The sequence below is a fragment of the Camelus bactrianus genome, chromosome 12 (assembly GCF_048773025.1).
Source record: "Camelus bactrianus isolate YW-2024 breed Bactrian camel chromosome 12, ASM4877302v1, whole genome shotgun sequence".
Taxonomy (NCBI): Eukaryota; Metazoa; Chordata; class Mammalia; order Artiodactyla; family Camelidae; genus Camelus; species Camelus bactrianus.
In genome coordinates, this window is record NC_133550.1 from 25,743,011 (window position 1) to 25,757,701 (window position 14,691).

A 14,691-nucleotide genomic window follows, 5' to 3' on the forward strand; every position below is an offset into this window, starting at 1 on the left:
CCGATGGATGCCGATGCCGTTTGAAGCTCGGTGGGGAGTGAGGGTGTAGGAGGGAGCAGCTTAGGCTGGGTGACAAGGAAAGGGGAACTGACAACAGAGCTAGATGCACGTTCCTCTAAACTGCTCCGGCCTCACCCGTCCACTTGGTGACTTTCCTGGAGGCACCTGCCTTCCCTTGGTGCCAGCGCCCAGGGCGCTTGGACCCCTGCCTTGCAGTCTGTTGACTGTGAACTGACAGGGTTGAGCAAAGGATGGGGTGACCCAGTTAGAAGAGGCCCTCCTGAGTTCTGTGACCCTTGGGGAGGAGCTTTTAAATATAAGCCCTTGTGATGAAGGGTCCCCCCCTTGTGGGGCTCCCCCACGAAGGGGAGACGGTGGCTGATCTCAAGATCATTCCTCATTATTTTGGCAGTCGTATTTCTCCTTTTTCAAACACAATTTTCATCAAAGTAGAAAAATGCCACATCCCACCCACTCTTGGGAGATTAAAACAGATGCAAGTTTCCATGTTGTTTCAAAGATAAAAAAATGTTAAGTGTTGTATAATTTTCACAAGAATGAATGAGTGAATTAGCATTATAAAGTGATCTTGTAGAAAGGAAGAAAAATAATGGATCATAAAGGAGGGTTTCATGTTCTCTGTTAACTGTGTTAACATTTATAGATGACACCTGATGATTCGTTTAAATAAAACAGTACATTTTTTTCTAAACATGCTAAAGGTAAAAAGTAAACAAGACCATTATGACGATCTTTAGCACTAAGAAATAATTCTACCACCAATTAAGACAAATGTTAAACTCATCAAACAGTGTGTTATTAAATATGCAGGGTTTTTGTATAAAAGTTATACCTCAATAAAGCTGTTAAAATACACGTATATATAGGAGACATCAGTACCACGTTACATCAAAAAAGACAAGTGCTTGTGTTATAATGTCTTCAGTTTACATGGTAGCTTGAATTTGTTTTAAAACTACAACTGCTTGAGGTGCCTGAAAGGCCTCGTCCTGTAGCCCATGCTGTATGGGACGTGTGTGACAGGAGGACGTTTAAGCAAAGTGGGTAATCTCTGGTGTGTCTCATTGTAGCCACTAGGGATGAAAATAGCTTGTTTTCTTCCCGTCTGCTCCTTGTTGCTTGAGTATTTCAGTCCTAATTGTGACTTTCCTTTTTGGTGTAATAGCCGGTCATCAGTTGGGGATGTTTCCTCTGAACAGTTAGCCCGGACACATCCCCAGGCTTTAATGAGCCTGGCGGTTTGGCCAGCATGTGGCCTGGTGGGTTGTAACCTTACCCTTGGGCCCTGACCTCTCACGTGTAGCTTCAGAGGCGTGAGTCCTGGACTTCAGTCACCACATCTGCCCCACAGACCCGGCCCCTGGAAGCACTTTCCTGGAGTGTGTTGACCTCCCCCGAGTCACTCCCTGGTGGGCAATCTTGAGTGACATTCTGCCCCCAAACTGGAAAAGAAGTGAACAAGAGAGTGTTTCCCCTTCCTTTTTTGGTTATTTTGTTTTGTTTTTGATACGCCCCTTCCTTAAGATGCCCAGCTAAGTGTGTGTTTTTCTTCCTGCTTCAGAATTCAAATGGGATTTACACTGGCTTCATCAAAGTACAGATGGAACTCTGCAAACCATCACAGACTTCCCCGAACCCTGGAAAATTCGCTCCCACTAGCAATGGCTGTATGAACACGCTTCATATCAGCAGCACCAACACTGTCGGGGAGGTGATCGAGGCCCTGCTCAAGAAGTTCCTTGTGACCGAGAGCCCTTCCAAGTTTGCACTTTATAAGCGATGTCACAGGGAAGATCAAGGTACCTCGCCACGCTTGAAATGAAACTGGTCTCTGCTTTTATTTGGTGTCTTTCGGCCTCATGAGCAGGAGGGAGACTGATGGGTGTATCTCTGTCAGTTATGTCAGTGCCCAGGGACAGATTCTGGAATAAATGGTGGTCACGGCAGGCGCTTAATGCTTCCTGGCTGTCCATGTTTTGGAGTTGGACAGTCGTGGGTCTGAGGAGCTGAGACGTGTCCATATGTGATGGGTATCTGTTGAGGATTTTGTGATGTGCACAGGGGGATAGTTTTTTGTTTTGTTTTGGGATTGCTTTGATTTTTTTTTTTTAATTCTTTTTTTGTAGAGGAGGTACTGGGGATTGAACCCAGGACCTCATGCCTGCTAAGCATGCGCTCTACCACTTGAGCTATCACCTCCCCCTGGATTGCTTTGATTTTATTGCTCTTTTGGACAGAAAAGAATGCCTCTGGGCTCAAAGCTTTCAGTGGCACATTCCACTTCGGATGTGCCTCTGCATGTGGAGTGGCTTGTTGGACTTGGATTCCCCGAGAGCCAGGATGGGGAAGCACATGTGTGTTAGTGCACATTTCACACTTACACATAAATGGCATGCCCGGAGCGTGCCGCCCTAGGTGTTGGCCCTGGGGCATTTTGGCACCCTGCCCCCCCAGGGGCACATGCAGTAGGTGAATAACATTTTGATCTGAGGTCTGCCTGTCTGAACTTAATACCCACATTCAGTGGCTAGAAAGAGAATATTCAATTACTGCATGAAACTGAATAAGCTGGGCCAGGTACTCGCGGAGCAGAAGCTGATACCAGTGGTAGACAACAGTGATTCAGTGATTCACTCAGTGCTAATTCGAACGTGGCATGAATGTGTGAGCAGTCAGCTGCTTGAGCTTTCTCTAGTTTTTCTGGGTAGAGCCAACAGCAGCTGTAGCAGCAAATACACTCATCTTGACATGATGGGAGTGTCCTGGAGTCACCTGGGGCTGAAACCCAGCCAGTTACTAAGTATGCACACGTTTCTTCAACACGTACTGTGGGCTGGCATGTGGGTTGGCCCTGCTGAGTAAATACAGAGATGAATAGGCCAAGGTTCCTGTCCCCCAGAGGCCACAGGCTCAAGCATTGTGGGGGAGGTTTACATCCACAAGGAAATTGGAACCTACAGTGCTTTTGTATCTGGAAGTACCAAAATGATACAGACCAATTCAGGTGACATTTTTGTCCTGCCAGCTTCTGTCCCTGCTCACCTGGACTTCAGCTACATAATCTGACAGTAATAGCCTCCTACTGATATGTTACCCACAAGAGCAAATCTCTTAACCCACAAGGCAGTGAATGCCAGAACCTGTGTGTGTGCGCGCACACACAGCATGAAACACCCACAGCTGGGCTTAAAGCCGCCAGAGCTTGTATTCAGACTGCATCATTCTGTGGCTGCTAATTTTAAATTAATCTGTAGGGAGATTTGCTTCTAGACCTCCGATTTCATGTTCTTGGGGTGGTATATTTTTATTGTTTTTAAAGGAGTGGCAGATCCTTTTTAAAGTTCATCTTGCTTTCTAAAAGGAGGAGCAGAATTAATTATAAGCCCATTTTGGGAGCAGTACTCATTTACATTCATTCTTGAAAATTATTTCCTTTTTAATCAAGGCACAGTTTAGATTGTGCAGATAGAGTGGGAATAGTATAGCATTCTTTCCACTGCGGACTGTTCATTGGTAACAGGTGAGGAGGATGGTGCCGTGGGGTAGCACGGACTGTTGCCTTGGTCTGAGGGAAGGGCATGAGGGTGCTGGTGGGGTCGGGGGAAGGATGTAACGCTCTGTTTGTGACACACCCTTGCTTCTTCACCCAGTCTATGCCTGCAAGCTCTCGGACCGGGAACATCCACTCTACCTGCGTCTGGTAGCAGGGCCCAGGACAGACACACTTAGTTTTGTTCTTCGTGAACATGAAATTGGAGAGGTAAGTGATTGTTCATTCTTGCTTTAAACTCTACAGACCAGCTGGCCCTGTTTTATTGCTCTGATCTGGTGACTTTACCACTGCGGAGGAGGAGGGGGCAGAGTTGAGAGGGAACCTGTCTGTCTGCCTGCCTGCCTGCCTGCCTGCCTGCCTGCCTGCCTGCCTGCCATGGGATGAGAGATGGTCCTGTGGAGGGAGGGCAGCTTCCTGAATGTTTTTGAATTGCCAGAAATGAGCCCAAAGTTAGCCTACAATATAATTCTTTTATAACACTCATTATATTGGTCTGTAATTTTCAGAGGTGGGAGGAAAGAAAATTTTTTTTCACTTGATCCCCACCCAGAGAGTCATTTTCACTCCTTGTGTCTCCAAATTACTCAAATCCAGCTGAGCTTTGAAAGTCGACACTCTCCATATGTTTGTTGCTAACCAAGGTCCCCAGGCTCCTTTGCTCTAAAGGGAAATCAAAGGAATTGCAATCTCTTCACCAGGAAAGACGTTTAGCTTTCTACACTCTTTCCTCTTTGCCCCAGTAATTAAGAAATCGTGTTTATACATGTCCACTGTTGGCCATTTTCTCTCCATGGAGGACTGTATTTGGGTCAGTTCAGTTGAAGGGAAAAGCACTTCAGACTGTCCTTCTAGATCAAGTGTCACATGAGTAAATCTCTCAAGCTCTGGGTCTCAGCCTTTTGTCTGGAATAGGAAATGGGATGACTTGTCCACATAGAACATTCTGTGAGGCAGTGAGAAGAGTGTTTCTAGGTTAAAAGTTAAGAAACCGAGACTGTGTTTCCGACTGCTCCTCTTAGATCAGGAGCGTGACCTTGGGTAAATCTAACCTTTTCAGTCCTCAGTTTTAGAATCTGTAAAGTGGGAGGAAAGCCTTGAAAAGGTGGTTTTGTGTCGCATTTTGTGCCACATTAGAAACCTATATAAACGTGCTTGGTAAAGAGTTATGTTTATATGTCGGTGTAAACTGGAACTTTCCTTAGGCAGTTTTGGGAAGACAATGATTTTGGACATCTTGAAGTTTCTCTGGATTCTCCATGTTTTGAAATTTTTAAAATTCACTCTCATTTTGAGGAGAAGGCTGGGAGCAAAAGTCTAAAATCTGGCTTTTTAGTTTGGCACGTGGTAGCCTTGCCTCGAAGCCTAACTAAGCCAGACTTGTCAGCGTGCTGTCTTTCTCCGTGCTGGTTTCTGAGTGTTGCACGTAGTTGAGGGCAGTTGGAGCTGCACCGTCAGGAGGGCATTAACGTTCGCTCAGTTTTGAAATTGACGTTGTGTTTTAACGTTCGGGACGGCTGTCCCGGACCTCTGTGTGGTGCAGTCGTTTCAGGTTTTTAAGGTTGACTGCCTTGAGGGAAGCAACTTTCCATAGCTGTCAGGGAGTGGAAGGGAGGTGATACTTAATAATGTCTTACTTTGGGAGAACGTATGTGAAAAGTAAAATGTTACTTTTTAAATTAACAGAATATTCTAATGTGGAAAGTTCTGCTTTCGTGCTTCATGGTTCTCGTTTTCGTTAATAACTGGCTCAAAATCAGTCTCCGAGAGCTTTCTGTCATTGGCCCACTTGGTTTTATCCTTGCTCCTCTCTGTGCACTTGCTATATTAGGTTCTCTCGTCTTTTCTGTCCCCTACACCCCTGAGAATCCCCCATCAGAAACTGCTCCTGGCCGAGACTGTGATTCTCAGCCCAGGACCCAAGGACTCTTTTTGGGAGGGGAAGACATACTTTGGAAAAACGCCTCCCAGGTGATGTTAAATGCCCTCTTTGGTATTTACTGCTTTAATTTAAAAATAGATTTAAAAAACCCACAAACATGTATTTGGTGCCTGCAAAGTACCAGATGCTGTGAGGGAAATAGAACTCAGAGACTCAAGGGCCAGAGGAAAAAGCCCAAATAGTTCACAACAGCTGTAGTGAGGGTAAGATGTGGGCGAGAGAGATGCTCAGCTAAAAGCGAATAATTATAATAATTGAAAAACCGTTTGTGGTCAGGGCTTCCAGTGCTGTGAGAGCTTCTAATAGACTTAGTCCTGGCTGGGAAGGAAGGGAAGGAAATCATGGAAGGCTTCTTAGAGAAAGTGGCATTTGAGCTGGCGCTGGAAGGTTGAGGAGTTCGCCAGGGAAAGTGGAGGAAGGGGGAGCATGTGCAAAGCCATGTAGGGTAATGAATGAGGGGCACAGTGTGAGAGAGATGGGACTGGAGAGGTTAGCGTCGTTGAGACTTAGCAGAAAACAACCAAGGGAAGCCGTTGACTGATTCCAAGCAGGGGTGGGTCATGCTTCACTTTTTATTTCAGGCTGGCTGTTTGGGGGAACAGACTGGGGAGTGTTTGCACGGAGCTAGGAGGCTATCCCAGGGATGGCGGAGAAGATGGGGGTGGGTAGCACTAGGGAGAGCTGCTTAGGAGCTGGTAAGGTTGATCGTGGGAGGTGAGGAGGGGGGCAGTGATGATGCCACATGGAGGGAAGATGGAGGGAGCTGTTTCTCCTGCGTCTGGGGGTCCAGTCGGGAGTGAGAGTGTCTCATGGACTTAGGGGTACTGAGGTGAGAGCCCTTTTGGAAAGGGTGGGAGGAGGGGAGCGGAGAGGGTGGGAAGGCTGGTAGGGGGCTCGGCTTTGGTGAACCAGGACCTCCCTGACCACTGGGCAGCATACTGCCCACGCCTCCCTGTGCTCCGGGCCCGCATTCCTAAGTCTTCACACTGAATGAAGCACCTGGCATCTTTCAGTTTGGGTATTCTCTCGCAGTGGGAAGCCTTCAGCCTGCCCGAGCTCCAAAACTTCTTGCGGATCTTGGACAAGGAAGAAGAGGAGCAGCTACAGACCCTGAAGGAGCGCTACGCGGTCTATAGACACAAGCTGGAGGGAGCCCTGAGCCAGCTGTGGAAACCCGGGTAACGCGTGGGCCCTGCCCCTCGGGGACGGGACGGCGCGGGACCTGCGTGCACACCGGCCGCCTGTGTCCCTCTTGTCAGAGGGCAGTTTCCTTGCCCCATGATGCCAGCGCCTCCCCCCTTGAAGAATCTCTAGGTCTAGTTCCCCAGAGTGCTCACATGGCGTCTTCTGCAAGGGACTCTGCAAGCTTGTTCTGTTCGGCACCGCGGTGTTACCTCTTGGCAAGCTGTGAAACTAGTCTCATCTGGAGCCTTCGAGAGCGCTTTGAAGCATGGACTCTGGGTTGGTTCCCCCCACCCCCTTGTTTTCTTTTAGGTATTTTAAGTATGTGATGATGATGTTAAGCTTAAGGTTGTGCAAATGATTTTTTAAAAGCTTAACCAGGAATCTGTCTGAATACTTGTCCTGTGTTGAAACTACCTGTCTTTTTTTTTTTTTTTTTTCTTAAATGTCAGAGGAAGTGATCCATGTGAATTGAAGGGCACGGGAAGCTAGGAAATCTGAGGAGTTGGTGAAGGAATTTGGAGGAGTCTGACAAAGAAAGGAAAGAGCAAGTTTGGAAGAAGGCAAGAGTAGGGGTGGCGAGCCCTGGGGGAAAGTGGTTTGGACGGTGAGTGGGTGGGTGGTAGAGGAGGAGAATTTGCTTGTGAAAGAGTTAAAAGCTTTTTCAGTTTAGAGATGTTAAACCCATGGTCATATTGCTTGATTTCCTGGTGAGTAAGAGGTGGGAACAGAACCAAAGAAAGTAGGAGCTGGGCCAACAGGAGGGACTAAGTGCGGCTGACCCAGAGGACCCGGCGTGCAGGTGGGTGCATGTTCCAAACGGGACAGAGCTGCCCCCCGGGCGGACCGGCCCCGGTTCTGCCTTTTCTCCTCCGAGCAGAAGGTCTGACTTGCGTGGCTTCTGTGGCCAGTGGGCAGCGAGCATGTGCTACAACTCCTGTGAAGTTACTGTTTTCCCCTGAGAATGCTTTCACAGTGGGAAAGGAGTTTGGGGAGGAGGCAACTATTTCCCCAATTGTTGGCCGGGGGGTTTGTCAGGTGAGGGGCGCCCAGCACACTTTTGTGACAATCACGCCCTCCTTTCCCTGTTTTCTTTTCCTCCCCTCCCCTCCCCTCTCCCTCCTTCCCTCTCACTTCCTTCCCTTCTCCCTTTGTCTTATACATTGAAGTCTGATCTTACATAATGTAGAACAGGGCTATGGATTAAAGACCCAGGACCTTCAGATCCTCAGTCCAAAGGGTGACCTGACTGTAAGGAGGAGGGCGGCGTCCGCCCAACGCGGACCGCACAGGAAGGGTTCTCGATGGAAACTTTTTAACTAAAGAGCTTGTTCCTGCAAAACCAAAGAAATAAGTGAGAGTGCAATAGAAGCCCTCCTTAAAGCTGGTTAAATAACTGCCTTTTACGCAGCAGTTAATCTGAAAACAACAGGAAAAGTGTGCTGTGGTTCTCCAGGGGCCTTGCAGTCTACTTTCAGTCTCCGTATTGTTTGTTTATAAATTCCCAAGGAATTGTTAACACTTTGGTGACACCTAATGGATTCTTTTTGAAATTCCAAGGTGCTTCAGTTCTTTGCTTCTTAACTAAACGGTGCCTTTTTAAAAAATTGCATTTCTCTTCCCCTCTTGGCTGCTCTTCTGACTTTTCAGAGAGCACCTGTCCTGTTGGAGGCAGATGGAAGCGTCGCTTATGCTGTGCCACACACGTTACTGAGACAATCGTATCTTCCTAAGCTTTTTAAGGAAAGTTGGAAAGAAAAAAAAAAAGTAGAACTAGCTATAAAATATGTAGGGCACATCTTGTTTAATTTTGCATGTGACTTCTTTTTAGTGCATCAATGAGGTTTTAGTGACGTTGCCACCCAACACTTTACCTTCATTGTTCAGGGAATGCCTTCATGGTTTTTATACTGGTTTTACTATTCAGACTATGGCTTGGGTGTGAGTATACTGTTATCCACCACCTGGTCTTTTAATTACCCATCCTAGTAAGCTCATATTTTTGTGAAGCCTTTGTTTCTCAGATTAAGACACTGTTAGAACCTAAAGTAGTAGCTGATGGGTATCTGTGAATTTTTTTTTTCTTTTTTACTTGAAATAGATCGTCTGAATTAGGCATCCTCATCTATATTATCCAGGACCTCGCTCATTGTCACGTGCACTGCACGTTGCGATTTGGAAAACTTACTGTGTTGAAATTCTGTCAGTTTGTGGTTCTTGAAGACTGACGGTCTCTCCAAAACACTGGTGACTGCAGCAGCATCTTTATTGTGTAAAAGGCCACTGAGGCCAAAGATTAAAAAAAAAAAAATCATTGTACAAATTCTTAAGTTAAAATTAAACTATTGAAGCTTTGCTGTAATACTGTTTTCTCTTCAATATGTGATGGTACAGGAAAGAGTTAAGTTTAAATGAAGGGGTAGTATTGCAGGGGAGCATTTGAAATTTGCAGAAGTAGAAAAAAATTATAATATTTATAATTTTGATGAGTTTAAGTTTATTTTTATGGGAAGGTATTTCTTCCCCTGAAATTGTTTCTGGAATGGCAAGTTGTTTCCATTATTAAAAGTTGAAGTTGTTAGTTGATGTTTGTGTGTTTTTATTTATGGTGAAAATATGCTAGATAAAAGGTCACAGGAGTGGGAGAAGCTGCTTTTGTGGAGATACTGATGGGGAGAGGGGAGAATGTGACAGTTTTCACTAGGTTTGAATAGGGCACATTTGTTCTCCCAAATGTCATTTTTCCTTTGCCTTGTCCTCTGGGAAAAAGAGTATCCGTCTGTGTGACACATTTCTATAACAATTGTTTTGTAAAATATACATATATTTACAAGTGTGTAATGTATGTGAACGGTTTAAGGAATTACTATAAAGTGGCTGCCATGTGACCACTACCAAAATAGAACATTGTCCCTTTCTTAGAAATCCTCTTCCTTCGCCCCCCATTCCTGCCGAGGTCTCCCATCCCTAAAACAGACCGCTTGCAACATTGTAAAGTATCCGTGTGTTTTGGTCAGCGTGACTGTCTCACACCAGATAGGTGCACGTTTCTCCTCTTAGGCCCCCACGCCTGCTGCCGGCAAGTGTTTTTACCACTGCACTGCCCCCTAGAGGCGCGGGTGATACAGGAGCGAGGCTGCACCCGCCCGTGAAGGGGAACACACTGCAAGTACTGTAGCTGCTTTATAGGTGAAAATGATGATGATGGAAATGACGGCTCTGTGTAGATCTTTTTCGTCAAAATATCCAGAAGAATCCACTTTGGACGTTCAGCCCAAGGTGCAGTGGGAATGTTTTGGAATTTTTATCCTTAAAGGAAGTTAGCTTCCTGTCCTAGGCTTCCTTTCAGAATCTGTCACCAGTTGATAATTGTTTAAATGAATATTGTTATGTTGCAAAATTATTTCTTAAGAATTGTACACTTTTGGGACTCTAGGTGATTCTAATTAAAAGTGTTGTGTTTTTGAAAGAAGGGGAAAAGTCTCTATGTACATCTTCCTTGATTTATGGTGGGGTTATGTTCTGATAAACTCATCGTAAATTGGAAATATCGTAAGTCAAAAATGCAATCAGTTCACCTGGCTACCGAACCTCATAGTTCAGACCAGCCCCCCGTAAACGTACCCCGAGCACATACATTAGCCTACAGTTGGGCAGAATCATCTGACACAAAGCCTATTTTAGAATAAAGTGTTGAATACTCATGTAATTCGTGGATACTGTACTGAAAGTGAAAAATAGAATGGTTGTCTAAGTACAGAACAGTTACATTTGGTGTTTACCCTTGTGAACACAAAAAAATAACATTAGTCTGGGAAAACATCACAATTTAAAATCCTAGTAGTTTCTACAGTTTCTACTGAATGCGTATCACTTTGACACCATTCATTGTAAAGTTGAAAAATCGTAAAATCAAACCAGCCATCATAAGGCGAAGACCTTCTGTACTATGCACGTATTAACCCATTTTCTCCCTCATGAGATAGGTATCGTCAGCATCCCCATTTTACAGATGAGGAAACAAATGCATCGAGGTCCAGCAACTCGCCCATTGCCCCTCTGGGAGTGAGTGGCAGAGCCGTCCTGCCAGTCTGCCGACTTTTCCTGTAAGTTCTACCCAGTTTTTCAGTAAAACTGCCTATTAAGTACCCATGAGGATGCCCTCTAATGGGCCGTTCATCTGAAAGCAATCCGGTGCAGTGGGATTTGTGGGAAAAGCAAGGACAGGCTTGATGTCAGGGTGCTCAGCCGCCTTTTTTTTGGCGGGGGAGGGTGTTCATTTAGCATTCCATTTCAGTGATTATACTAAGTTACATAGAGGGGGATGCCTACCTGTTTTCGTTTTCAGGTTCTGTTGTGTGGGAGAAACTGACAGGACAGATAACCAAACCCGGTGTTCTCACTGCAGTTAGTAAGATAATTGCCAGAATAGCTTCAGGGAGAAGTCAGAGCTGGCTCCCAGGAGCCACCAAATGCTTGCAAAGGCTGGAGTTTGTTGTTTTTTAAATTATTAAAGTATAGTCGATTTACAATGTTGGGTTAATTTCTGGCATACAGCATAGTGATTCATTTACACACATACATATATTCCTTTTCATATTTTTTCATTATAAGCTATTGCAAGGTACTGAATATAGTTCTCTATGCTATACAATAGGACTGTGTTTATCTATTGTATATATAGTATTTAGTATCTGCAAATCCTGAACTCTCAATTTAACCTTCCTCCCTCTTCCCCTTTGGTAACGATAAGTTTGTTTTCTATGTCTGAATCTATCTGTTTTGTAAATAAGTTTATTATTATTTTTTTAGATTCCTCATATAAGCGGTATCTTATGATATTTTTCTTTTTCTTTCAGGCTTACTTCACTTAGTATGATAATCTCCGGGTCCATTCATGTCACTGCAAATGGCATTATTCCATTCTTTTTTATGGCTGAGTAGTATTCCACTGTGTGTACATATGTGTGTATATGCATATACATATACCACATCTTTATCCAATCATCTGTCGATGGACATTTAGGTTGCTTCTATGTCTTGGCTATTGTAAATAGTGCTGCTGTGAACATTGGGGTGCATATATCTTTTTGAATTAGTTTCCTCTGGATATGTGCCCAGGAGTGGGATTGCTGGATCATATGGTAAGTCTTTCAGTTTTTTTTTTAAGGAATCCTCCATACTGTTTTCCATAGTGGCTGCACCAAACTGCATTCCCACCAATAGCATAGGAGGGTTCCCTCTTGTCCACACCCTCTCCAAGGCTGGAATTTTACACCCTCAAGGATGATCCTCTCCCAAAGGAACACAGGGAACTAAGCATTCAAAGCCTTGAAAGTCTACATTTGTCTGGTGTGAATCACTACTTGTTTAACTAAGTGCGCAAGAAAGCAGCTTTGTACAAGGATCAGGGGAGAAATGGGCCGGGGGTGGTGGTGGAAAGGACTGGCCAGATTAAATAACTTTATTTTTAACCCCAGGGTGGGCAGGTGAAATGTTAATTTAATTCCATCTGCAGTTTTTTTGTATTTTAAATTTTTGTTGGTTTTTGAGGGGTTGGTGGTTTTTGGTTTCAGTTTGGCTTGCTTTTTGGCAAATCTTTCTCTTTAATTCCACAAAGTGAGAACGGCAGGGTGTAGAGGATAGACCCTTTTGATCTTGGTTTCCAAAGTCACTTGTGACTCACTTGGCGGCAGCTGATCAGCAAAAGCTCCTCTCTTCCCTTCTGAGAAAGGTGAGTACTGGAATTTTTAAATGTTTACACACAAACAGAGAACATCAGGGCTCTTGGTAAACTTCAGAAGTTGGGGTTTTGGCTTTGTGTTTGGGAGGGAGTTCCTTTAACCAGGAGAGTTGGTTTTTATCTTTCTAAACAAGGGGGCTTACCTTGCATGCACCTGTCTTCAGCAGCACAGAGCTGCTCGTTTGCCTGGCGTGTGTACCTTCCCCTCACTTAGCCACCCTGTGTGGACCCATGTGGACCCTGTGTTTCCTCTTCTCTGAAATGGAGTTCTAGGGGGCTCTGCTCCAGAGGGCTTTCTTCTGATTTTCAAGTGCAATGAAATTTGCTGAGGTTCTGGTAATTCCATAGTATGCGGTCATCTTGCCGAAAGTTAGAATCCTTGAATTACTACTTTTGCAAGTGGGGAGGTGACAGCTTAAATTCAAATCTTTTACTCACAACTACAAATGGTGTCTTCAGATTCTTTCAGAATAGCTAACATGTCACATGTTTTTTTTTCTTGCATGTGTGATCTCTAGAGGAGTGTTCCAAATCAGTGATTTTTAGGTAAAAGCGAGCCTGTCATCGAATGCCTTATCAATAAAAGTCCCTTATCTGAGAACACAAGGGCAGCCACCGAAATCGAGAAACTTGGCCGTCAGCCTTCAGAAATGTCCAAACCTCGTTGCCTTCCTTCCAGATACACTTTCTATGGGAGAGTTTGTGCTGGGGAAGGGTGTGTGCTTCAGGGAAGATAATTCATGTGTAGGGTGTGGGTGAGGCTGGGAACATGTTCCTGTCCCTGGTGTCATGCCTGTGTCACCCTTGTGCCACCCACCACTCCAGCTTGCATTTAAAATTTTTGTTCTTTTGCAAGTAAGGCGATCCAAGCAGAGACACGGTAGGTCGGGGTGGGGAGATTGTTAGGAAGCCAATAGTTGGGGTGGGCAGTGTTTAAGATCTGTTGCAAGATATTTCAAGACAAAAATGAAGTTATTACTCCGTTTCTTTATAGACAGCCTCAGAACTACTGGAGGTGCTGATGTTTTAAAGCAAGATGTTTCTGTGCCCCACCCCAAAGCTGGTACTATGCCCTGAGAATCCACTGCTTTAACAAGCACCCCATGGTTTTTCAAATACTAACTGCAAATCTTAGAGCTCTCCAGAGTATTTCAGAGACTGAAGAGGTATACATCCATGTGCAGTTGTACCCCACTCTTTTTAATTTAGAGTTGTCTTTTAAAAATATTTATTATTGTATTAGTTATTTTATTTGGGGGAAGGCAAGTAGGTTTATTTATTTTTAGAGGAGGTGCTGGGGGTTGCATGCCAAGCATGCACTCTACCACTTGAGCTATACGTGTATCTCCTGCCATACCCCCCTCTGAAAAAAAATTTTTTTTAAACAAGTTATCCGTATTGAGAGTAATGGCTAACCTGTAAAGAGTCTCCCTGACCTGCCTCATTTAATCCTGGAAAGGATAATTCCACATACAGTGTGACCCTGCGCCTCTGACTATGGCTAATTAGATCTTAGACCTCTGACACAAGGCCGTTGGTCAATTTGACATTCCTAAAAATTTTAAATAAACAAAGGAATTCCAGTTAGTGATGAGGACTCAGAAATCAGGGGACGAAGCTCACCATTGGGCCTTGTGTCAGGGACAGGGAGAGACTTCAGAGAAAGCAGGAGAATGGAGCAGAGAGCAGCAGAGGGGAGAGGCCATGTGGCCTCTGGGAGATGGAGAACGTAAATTCAGTAATCTCCTTGATTCTTGTTAGCTGCTGGATGCCTCATTGGTCCCTCTTCCCTCAGGAAGGAACTACTTCTGTTCATGTAAGTTCTGCACTCGTGCTCATCTCTACAATGGGATCAAGAGCAGAGATAAGAGGGAAATTTATAGTACTCAGTGCCTCTTAGAAAAGATAAAAGGACTCACACGTGACCTCAGCCTCCACTTAAAGACATAAGAAAAAGAATAGCAAACCCAAAGCAAGCAGAGGAAAGGAAGTAACAAAGAGTGATTATTAATGAAGTAGAAAACAGGAACACAATCAGTGAGACCCAAACTGGGATCTTCGAGAGTGCTGACAGAATTGATAAGCCTCTAACCAGACTGATCAGGCAAGAAAGAGAAGATGCAGATGATCAGGAACAGGACAGGTGGCATCACTACAGGTTCTACCAACATACTTGATATGTTCATATTTGGGGGCCTCATGTTGCAGTAAGTTTCCTTAAAAATACTGTTATTTTGTGCAAAAAAAAAAAAA

General features: G+C 44.7%; 1 protein-coding gene across 3 annotated transcripts in view; it reads left to right on the plus strand.

Annotated features, from left to right (window-relative positions):
- RASSF3 (Ras association domain family member 3) overlaps nt 1-9,281 on the plus strand; it is a 121,665-nt gene extending 112,384 nt beyond the window's left edge. For all 3 annotated transcript variants that reach the window (XM_074375074.1, XM_074375073.1, XM_010970513.3), the window contains 3 exons: nt 1,583-1,820; nt 3,672-3,781; nt 6,546-9,281. In XM_074375074.1, the coding sequence (XP_074231175.1) occupies nt 1,583-1,820; nt 3,672-3,781; nt 6,546-6,695 (498 nt within the window). In that variant the 3' untranslated portion in view covers nt 6,696-9,281. The remainder of the gene's footprint in view (nt 1-1,582; nt 1,821-3,671; nt 3,782-6,545) is intronic.
- The last annotated feature ends 5,410 nt before the right edge of the window (nt 9,282-14,691 follow it).